The 11,172-nt window shown below is 36.1% G+C and overlaps 1 protein-coding gene across 1 annotated transcript; it reads right to left on the minus strand.

Annotated features, from left to right (window-relative positions):
- Positions 1-282: 282 nt before the first annotated feature.
- Positions 283-2,973, minus strand: enpp7.2 (ectonucleotide pyrophosphatase/phosphodiesterase 7, tandem duplicate 2). The gene is made up of 6 exons (XM_046853909.1): positions 2,727-2,973; positions 2,310-2,455; positions 1,497-2,129; positions 1,122-1,374; positions 428-542; positions 283-340 (listed from the first exon to the last, which is right to left on the minus strand). Exons 1-6 carry the CDS (start codon positions 2,971-2,973, stop codon positions 283-285), a joined length of 1,452 nt encoding a protein of 483 aa, XP_046709865.1.
- Between the last annotated feature and the right edge of the window lie 8,199 nt (positions 2,974-11,172).

Below are 11,172 nucleotides of genomic sequence, written 5' to 3' on the forward strand. Positions count from 1 at the left end.
ATAGACCAAAAAATATTTAATAGGTATCTTGACAATAATTATGTTAATGTTTCTCACTAATCAAATTTGAGCAGACAGTTCATAAATTTGTTAGCTAAAAATACATAAAACTATTTACAAAAATAGATGGTATGACGAGCTAAGTGTAATGAAATCTCCTTTACTGCAAATTATACATACAATTTTCTATTTAAATAGTTACCAATCAACACGTGGTCTTATTTTATTTTTGTGGATAATGTAAAATAAAAATGTATCAACACGCAATACAATTGAATGCTCTTACATTGTTGTTTGCATTGGATCAATTTTGTCTTCATATTCTTCTTTGATATGATACCTACAGAAATAAAAGAAGTGAAAGAAAGATGAATAAAAAATGGGATCTTAATTGATTTATCATAAATGTGTGTCTGACCTATTTTACCTTATATTTGTTCTTTTTCGTTTGAAGAGATTATAAGATGAAGCGATAATGAAGACAACTATTAGAAACCCAGCCCCTGCAGCTAGGCCAATTATAATTATCATCTGGTCTTTTTCTGATAAAAGAAGACAACATGGGAGCCAGACATCACACAATATACATTTTAAGCACATGTTGACATTCAGCCTTGTTTGATTATAATTTTTTTTTTATATCAGCTTAGAATATCAGCCATATTTAGCCATTTTTTTTAATCATTTATTCCTTTTTTTAATGTATTCTTTTTTTTCTATTTTTTTATCACTAAGATTGTCTGTATATGTAAAGCTACTTCAACTTGATTTTTAAGCATTAGCTTTTAAATGTTAGATCTAGCCACCACTGTACACATTTGACTCATTTCAAGGAAATTATGGGGAAATCATGCACTATTACACAGTATTTCAAAACTGTTTTTCATATGCCTTTGCTACCACCATGAAAATTTTAATTTTGGTGGTTATATATAATCTTGTACAGTCTAGAAAAAGAACAATATAACCACCCAGTATCAAGATACTTTATCTGATGCTTATCCAGAGATCTAATCTAATATAAACAAAGTTCAAAACGATACAATAAGAGTTAATTTTATTAGCTCCAGTGTCCTAAGATTATCATTGATGTTAAAGACAAGGTCTTAAATCAGTGAAACCAAACTCACCTTTGCTGTCACATTGTTGCCCACCAGAGACTAGAAGATGTTTGGTGTTATCGAGTGAGCCATCATGGACCTCAGGCTTTATTCCCAGTAGATGACACATTAAGGGATAAACATTAACTGTCTCAAAAGGGCCTACAATCCTGTTCTTGTGGAAGTCAGGCCCCACTGCCCTGAAGAAAGCCTTCATGTCTAAAGCTTGATTATCAAATCCATGTTCTCCTTTACTGGTCTGAACTGGGAGAATCTGTATAATGATGCAAACAAAGGACAGTTCACCTCATATTATCTTGTGAAGACATGTTTAACACCTGAAAGAATTCATACATTTTTGCTAATGTATATTTTACAATGCATTTAACTACTCACCCCATTAATTATATATCCTGGGTCAGCATAAAGAATGAGGGGTAAAATACGAGGATTATTTGAATAATGAAGACGAGCAGGCATATCTTCCTTCTTGTAGACATGAAGATTAGGATGAGCACCTTTGAGGACTTGATACACCTTCTCCAGCATTCCCTCCTTAGGCAACAGCATCCCATTAGGGCCATAGTCTAACAACTGAAACCTAATATCCTGAAACGAGAATCCAGGGATTTGGGAGAGAATAATCTGTTTTATTCCAGTCCCTTTTTGTACTGTAGTCATGCCATGATCAGCAGTGATGATAATGTTCAGGTGGCCAGCAAGACCATGTTTATGTGCAGTTTCACGTATATAGCCGATGGTGCGGTCCACTTTGCTCACTGCATCACGCCGTTCTGGGGATTCAGGCCCATATTTATGGCCTGTCTGGTCTGGTTCACCAAAATACAATGAGACAAAATCCAGATCCCGAGTTTTAAACCAATCACCCATCACTTTATCCACATTTACTCTCCAATCTGTCTCATTGGTGTAGTCATAAAATTGTGATTCCACCTCATGTACTTGCACTCTTTCTTTTTGGTATTTGGCAGCTGTACCTGGAAAATGCAAGGAGCCAGTTTTCAAACCCTATAAAAATTAAAAATAATATGGTGAGTTTGAGAAATAGCTGCGTTTGATACCACAGTTATGGAAGATTTTTGGTAAACTGCCTAAAATCACACGAACTGGGTTATGACCTCACAGTTTTCTCACAGAATAAACACTGTTATATTTAGAAATAGACTAGCTGGGTAAATGATATTTTACCTGTCTTTGAGCTGTAATCCATATTGGTAGACTGCCATTGTCCCAGTAGTCATCAACAAACTGTGCCATGTAGTATTGCTTCTTCTCCTGAGTCGTGGTGTTAAACCATATATTGTGAATCACGCCATGATTCTCAATGTACCGTCCTATTAAGAGACCAGTTCTGCATTAGTCACATTGATCATTTTTGGTAAATCTTGTAAATGTAACAATAAAAGGAATTCGTCAAGGTACATTATATTTTTCCACAGAGTGAGCCTATTTAATATGTGATTCAAAACCACACATTTTTCAGCACACAAGTATTTCATTCACACCATAATCATTATTAAAGTTTGTCTAGATTCTGTATATCTACTCATATGATGTTACTTCATGTGCTGTAGCTACTATCTGCTATTCTTTCTTTTAACTTACCTGTAAGCAGAGTGAAGTGACTTGGGCTAGTGATAGTTATATAGGGTGGGATGACATAAGTAGCCTTTACACCATCTTGAGCCATTCTGTCGAGATTTGGTGTGTACACATCACGGTCATAATCCCATCTGAATCCATCAAAGGAGATGAGCAGCAGCTTGTTTCTTTCTGTTGTACAGTGTTCTTTGACTGGAGCAAAGAGAGCTGGCGAAACTGCAAACAGCCAAAGACTTACTGTCAGCAACATGGTTAGAAGACTTCTGGTACACTAACAGTGCTAAAATGTGCTAAGATCTTCCCCTGACTGCTGCCTGACCTTTCTCACACTTTATGGTATTTCACTTCACCTTGACATTTATGATCAGATTACCTCAATTTATCTTATCACAGCTGCTATATTAGAGGTTAATGATGGGACAGTTTTCACTCAGCACTTTTCTGCACATTTATAACTATTCAGATTATGTTACAGATTTACTCTAGTGATAATGTGTACCTGACATGGAATATTTTAGCATTTCAGACGGTTTACTCCAGCATAATATAATATTAGATTTAAAATTGTATAAGTCGAATCGAAAAACTAATTTTAATTACTAATTAATAAAAAAAAAAAATCAAACAAAAAAAAAAACATATGCTTAGCCACCTTACATAGCATGATGTGGGACATGTTTTATATGAAAATACATTTTAACTGTGTCCTGTCAAACAAATAAAAACAAAAATAAAAATAATCAATATGCACAACTAGCAAAGATTGATGTCTTATAAAAAACTATGTTATATAAATCAAATTCTACAACTACCAGTGTACAGTACAAAAAAACACTGTACTTGCACAGTAAACATTCAGTCCGCGCTGATATAAATAATAAATTAGAAAAGTTATTTGCTTAGCTTTATTTTTTTCACATGCAAATTAATAAAAGTGATTTCTTTTCATAGCTGATGGAACTGTGAGTACCCTTGCTGTCTCTTGGCTCAAGAGTCCCCAGTGCAAACCTGAGCTCATGTTACTGTCTGTTGGGATAAGGTTTTGCACTGGAGGCACCTCCAGTTGCTTACTACTGTCCAAAACATGCAGGTAGTATGATTGGTTTCACTAAATTGCCCGTAGGTGTAAAGGAGTGTGTGAAATATTTGTGTGCAAAATACCCGCAATCTCTGGTGAATACGCTCAGTTTTCACTCAGTGATACTGGATAGCCTCTGGCTCCAGCATGAACCTGACCAGGATAAGGCAGTAGATGAATGATTAAGTTACATTTTATCAGTAGGTCAGAAATCAGTCGTAGCCCAACTAATGACTAGTGGCAACCGGTGTTTTTTCAATGTATCCAAAAGTAGACAAATATGACAGAGGGGTGGAAGGAAGAGAGTTGTTATGTGGCACTATAAAATAAATATTGTGATAAATTAAATTAAATATTGTGATAAAATGTAATTATCTGAAAATGTCTTTATATATGAACTGAATTGCTGCAAGATGAGGGGAAACTTTCAGGGACCAAAAAGAGCATGATATTTCCAACAGAGGGCGCTATTCACTATGTTTAGAATGAAAAACAGCTTTAATTTTAATCACTCGTGGACCACTGATGTGGAAGCACTGAACATAATAGTGGCTGTTAGTTTAGTTCATTTCAATTGCAGACTTCTTAATTTTACAGTCCAACAAACCTTTGCAAATACTAAACATCCCATGTATACTTTTATCCATGTCATCCATGTAGTTGTACAGTTTGGGATATGGAATAACAAGTTGGAATGTCCATTTCTTGAGTTGGTATACTCTTCTTCTTCTTCTTCTTCTTTCGGCTTCTCCCATTAGTGGTCACCACAGCAGATCATCAGTCTCCATACCCCCCTGTCCTCTACATCTGCCTCTCAAAGTAACTACCTGCATGTCTTTCCTCACCACATCCATAAACCTCCTCCTTGGTCTTCATCTTTTCCATCTTTCTGGCAGCTCCATCCTCAGCATTCTTCTACCGATATACCCTATGTCCCCGCTCTGCACATGTACAAACCATCTCAATCTCGCCTCCCTTACCTTGTCTCCAAAACGTCCTACATGCGCGGTTCATAAAATCATTTCTAATCCTGTCCATCCTCGTCACTCCCAATAAAAATCTCAACATCTTCAGCTCAGCTACCTCAAGCTTCTATCACAAATCACTGATGCCACTCTTCTCCAACCTGCCTGCACTTTTTTCTTCACTTCTCTATCACACTCTCCATTATTTTACACTGTTGACCCCAGGTACTTAAACTCATCCACCTTCACCACCTCTTTTCCCTGCAACTGCAACACTTCAATGCACTCCCTCTCATTCACACACATGTACTCTCTCTTACTCCTACTAACTTTCATTCCCCTTCTCTCTAGCACGTACCTCCACCTCTCCAGCCTCTTCTCAACCTGCTCCCAACTCTCACCACTAATAACAAAATCATCCACAAACATCATAGTCCATGGAGACTTCTTTGGCCATCACCACTGCAAACCGGAAAGGGCTCAGAACCGATCCTTGATGCAGTCCAACCTCCACCTTGAACCAGTCTGTCGTTCCTACTGCACACTTCACTGCTGTCACACTGTCCTTATACATGTCATGCACCACCCTCACATACTTCTCTGACACACCTGACTTCCTCATACAATTCCCCAAATCCTCTCTCGGCACCCTGTCGTAAGCTTTCTCTAAATCCACAAATACACAATGCAACTCCTTCTGACCTTCTCTATACTTCTCTATTAACATCCTTAAAGCAAATCTGTTACTCACAGATGGTCACCTCTTCCCTCAGCCTGACTTCCACTACTCTTTCCATAACTTTATGGTGTGACTGATCAACTTTATTCCCTTGTATTTACTGCAGGTGAAGTCAAGTTTATTTCTATAGCGCTTTTCACAACAGCATAGCAGCTTTACAGAATTTAGCAGTTAAGGTGAACGATGTGTATTGATCCCTGATGAGCAGCCATGGCGACTGTGGCAAGGAAAATCTCTGTTAGATGTAATGAGGAAGAAACCTTGAGAGGAACTCGACTCAAAAGGGGAACCCATCCTTATTTGGGTGATATCAAGAGTGTGATTATAAATCTTTAAACAATACAGAACTAAGAGTGAGAACTAATATGAGCACTGGAATGTAAGATTATGAGTAATGTCCTTACCTCTCTAATAAAGTAATTTGAGATTATGGAACCAGGAGCTACTAAGCAACTCATAAAATAGCTCAACATTTGCGATCATCCTGGATCCAACACCAGCTTCTCCATGCCAGAACCTTCAAACACTCAAAGAGGTCCAATGTCCAAACTCCTTATGAAGTGGGATCCAAATGGCGCTGGTACATCTCTAGATGGTTTGGGATGTTTGCGGGGTTGGCATCTACTTCTTTAAAGGTTGACAATCTTCATAAGGTGGGATGTGAGTGGAGTTGGTGCAACCTCAGGATGCCTGTGGCGGTCATTGGTAACCCAGGCCTCAGCCGATCCGGTATGAAATTCTGTTTGTGATCCGCATATTTGATTTGGCACATGTTTTACACTGGATGCCCTTCCTAACACAACCCTCCCCATTTATCCAGGCTTGGGACCGGCACTAAGAGTGCACTGGCTTGTGCAACCCTAATGGCTAGGTTTAAAATAATTGTGTGATAATTGTTTCTTTTGAATTGCTTTAATGACAAGATCTGTAATGTCAGTTATTCCTATGTGATTAGTAGGCTTAATATGTCTTTAGGATGTAACAATATCAATTAACTAAACATTATTTTTTAAATATATTGACAAAATACAGCTCGCACACATGATAATAAACTGAAAAATATTTTAAAAAGAATGCAGATGGTCAAGAATGATTTGAACACCATTTGTAGGCAAATTTCCAATTATGTCATTTCATCAGAGCTACAGGAATCATGTTCTTGAAAGCTGGGAATGGTGTATCCTATTGATATTTTCTATCTCAATATGTGTGCTTTCTTTTCAAAATCATTATTCATACAAACTTACAGGGCACTGTAAAATTTGTTAGCTTTATGTAATTTATTTCATTACTGACTAGCAAGTAGCTAGTTACTCTCTATTCTGGTTTTTGTACATTCATCTTTATATACTATTGGGTACTCCAGCAGTTTCTTTTCATTTCTTTTCCTGCTAAGTTGGTTTCTCTCTTAGCATTTTGCCTTTGAATATTCCATATTCCCTGGCAACTAGCAGGCACTAATGCATTGCTAAAGTTGTTGAGTAATAATCACTTGACATAAAATGCACTGCCTATTTCTGAACCTTCAACTTTGGTTAAAATCTTAATTCTCAGTGCATTTTCTCTTCACATAATGTTCATTTTCCATAACATTTGAGTCAGATCACTCCAATAGTTCATTATATGCTTAAACATGACTAATATAAATAAATAACAATGCAAAGTCATATGTGGTGCTTATGAAGTCAGTATATAAATCTCTTGGATGGCAATGAATGATCACAGCTTTGGACCTGACCATCTCAAGGACACTGTGCCTGATTTGGACATCCTGGCTTTGAATGCATGGCAATGCCAATGTTGACATGATGCACTTGGCTGGCAGATTTGAAACCTGGCTCAGAGTAGAATCTGGCCCAAATCCCTTATTCTAAACAGCTTGCTGGTCACAAAGGCCCAAGGCCGGCAATGACCAGCAAGCACAACAAGAAGCCGGAAAACAGTCTGAATTACTCTCTAGAGGAATCAAGATCTTGGCAGCAGGCATTGCTCAGCTGAAATCAATGATACAGGAACTGAGACTATACAAGTCTGAGGCTTCTTAACAGAAGATTCCTTATAGCTCAATATCCAGTCATTCTTCAATCCACTTATCAAAGGAGGATGAGGAAACAATGTCTACAGAAGCACCTGGGAGTTATTTCTTTTGGACTAGTAATTACTTACTAATTGAGTCATTACTTTCAACTCTGGTCTCAGCAGCTTATAACCTGTTTATTTTAATATAATGTTACAAGAACCTATCACAGTTTAAAATAGTGCTAGCATATTGAAGATGGTTAACGCTTAAGTAAAAGTGGATTATGCATTGTAAACAGCCAGGCAATACACTCCTTTCGAGTGCTGAGTGCAGAAGCCCAGGTGAAGACTATATGCATGCATTGGTAATTGACAGCCATTCTACTGCTCACATCAGTGTACTTTCCTCAGTCTTAAGATACTAACCACTCAGTAAGGGACTTGACTGGCAGCAGGAAATCACAAATCCAGTATGTCAAATTTCTTTTAGTCAGGGGCTGGCAATGAAGCAATGTAAGTAAAACCTCTTTTGAACAATGACATCATCAATTTTGTGAGTCCTGATAATCTCACAAGAATACAAATTACACATCTCCTGCCAGCTGCCTAGGTTTTCTGATGATCAATGCCATATCATTCTGATGGTCCCAATAAGAAGGTATTACTTTATATATGGATTTTATTTCCTTATTAATGAAGACAGCATCGACCCTGTGGTTCACAAAAAAAGGGGTTTTATTCAATTTATTACTCAGAAAATGGATTTCTAATTTCTTAAAGTGTGCATTACAAAATGGTGGACCATATCTTATTTGGGATTAAAAAAATGCTTTTCTAATCTCCAGCTATCCAGTTTTAGTAAACCTATGCCCAGTGTAGCATCAGATTCTTGTTATTGGTTGTAAAGTGGGATGCAATTTAGTTTTTTTGGGTAGTCTATTCGCCTCAAGGTTTGAAACTCTGTACATTTGAAAATTCTTTTCTGTTCACCACGGTATCAAAGAATAGTGATTTAAGTTACCTTAGACTTTCTGTCAGTTTGAATCAGTCTGGATATTCTCATCTGACCTCCATCAAAAAGGTAATTCTTCCTGCAGAACTGCAATTCTATTTCTTGCTTTCTTTGTTTTGGTTTTCCCATCATTCTGTGTTAATTTTATAGAGTGTTTTGTATGAAAATCCAGGAGATCAGATGTTTTTCAAATACACAAAACAGCCTATCTGTTACCAACAACCAATGCTTTGGTCAAAGACACTAAAGTGTTTTATATAAATATCACCTGAAAATCGTGTTCTGAAACAGCATGATACTACTGTCATATGATTGGATGTTTGTATAGTTGCATATGAATGGGTGTAATAGTGCCTGTGTGTGTAGCATTTGGAAAATAATTACTTAAAATAAAAGCAGTAAAAGTAAAAGATTCGAAGTCTATCCACAAGTCATGGAACTGCAAATGTGGGATGTGTATTTCAAATATTGCCAGGGCTAGAAAGTAATAAATTATATGTGCTCTTCTTACAGTAATTTGCATATTTTTTTTTAACTTTACTTGAGTTAATGATTTAGCTTTGCTACATTTATGTATGATTCCAATTACAAAAGAAAAATAGTGTATAAGAAAAATAATGAATTTAATGCCAGAAGATTGTAAGCCAATCAATATATGTTCAAATTTGAAATCATTTATTTTCAAGACAGAATCAAAATAAAGTAACTTCCTGCCAAAACTCTATAATTATCTACTATCTTCAGTTTTAAATGCTTTAAAGAACTAGAATTATATTGATCTGCAAATTATTTTTAGCCAAACCCCATGAAAATCAGCATTTCACAGAGCAGTATCCAGCCTATAAAAACATGTACAGGTAAGACATTAGCCAGTTGAGTGAGACAGAATGGCTAGCCTGATATATTGATGTTTTATATGAAAATTAAGCTGTGACTGTATTGTTCAATAGCAAATACCAATTGTGTTAAATATTTGTATTGAAGATATTTAAGTGCAATTCTAAGGGTGACAACTCAAGGCTTGCAGGCCAAACAAAACCTGCTATCTTGTTTTATTTTTCCTATGTGAAGTTGCCTAGGTGTGAGTCAATGAAATCAATAATGTGTTTTGAATTGCTTTAAAAAAAAAAATACAATTAGCCTTACATTGTGATCCTTTAAATGCTGATGTATAGGAACTGCTCAGGATAAATTTTCAGGGGCATTTTGAGAGACAGCTAACAATGTAGCAAGAAACATGTATTTACATGTATGAACTAGCTAGCTAATAAACCTAGCAAGCTACTCAAACCCGAACAGCAATTGGCTTTAATAGCTAGCTAGCTAGCTAATCATACCTTTCTGTATAGTCAGATAATTAGTGAACATAAGAACAGACTAGAAGGTAGAATTTTTTTTTGTCATTAGTTATGATGAAAGCACACTTAGTACATACATTTTGTTTGGTTTTCCTCTTTATTATGAAATATGTCCCTAGAAGATACCAGGTCAAAGTTAGAATAATTATTTTTGAATACATACAAGTGTAAAAAATATATTTCCAAAAAATAATAGTGAAGTACATTTTCTGATCCTAGTTGTCAGCCACAGCTAATCCACTAGGTTTTCCAACACTGACACCACACACATCCCATGGTAGTGAGAACAGCCTACATCCACTATCTTGCATAGCACAAATTCACTGTCAGATACTCAGTGGAGCACTTGAGCCAAGTCAGCCAAGGCACTCTAGGGACATTATGCACAAATTAGTGAGGTCTTACATAATATATCTAATGATGCGAATAAAAAACAAGAAACACAGACTGATGCTTGTGCTGTCAGTGCCAGTCTGGTCATATTAAATGTGGTGTTCATGGCACACTTAACTGGTTCTAGGCTACAAATCTGCAATTACAAAAGAATTTACATTGATATCTTTACAGCATTGTCCCTCTTGTGGGAGTTTTTGATGGGGAAGTGAGAACACATCCAAACTTTTCAAAGTAAAATTTAGAATATGTTAGAGCTTGTGCAGTTCTACAGACACTATGCACAGTGAAATTGTCATATTGCCATTAAACTAGTCATTGTTAGAAAGGTGGATTTGTCCATGAGGATAGTGAGAACACTTTGGTGTTTAATTTTGAGCAGTAGAGGATGTTTTTTCTTTATTAAATGATGGGCTGTTGGAACTTATTATACAGTAGGCTGAAAATATGTTACAAGTCTTGTGTATTCTATAAGACACCATAGAGACGCACACACTTAGTTTTATTGCAGCACCTACACTTCACATATTTATTTGTTGTGTCATTTTCAGACAATTTTACTGTTGTTGATATTCTAATATTTCACACAGTATATCTTTCATAGAGTACTTCCTTTAGAATTATTCTGCTTTAGTTGTGAAATGTCTAGAAAGTAAATAAAAACAATGATTTCTAATATTACACTGCAGACTAATCAAGTTTAGTCTTTTAAGAATTTCACAATTTACTTTTCAAAATATAAAATATCTAAATCGAAAGTTACATCCAATGATAAATAATAGGTCTAATGGTGTGCTATTTTTCAGCAGAATACATCTATGTCCTTATCACTCTAGTGTCTATGTTAATGTATGGTGTGGGTAGTAGATGGGTGGTCTCTAAAAA

Source organism: Silurus meridionalis, chromosome 7 (assembly GCF_014805685.1).
Source record: "Silurus meridionalis isolate SWU-2019-XX chromosome 7, ASM1480568v1, whole genome shotgun sequence".
NCBI lineage: Eukaryota > Metazoa > Chordata > Actinopteri > Siluriformes > Siluridae > Silurus > Silurus meridionalis.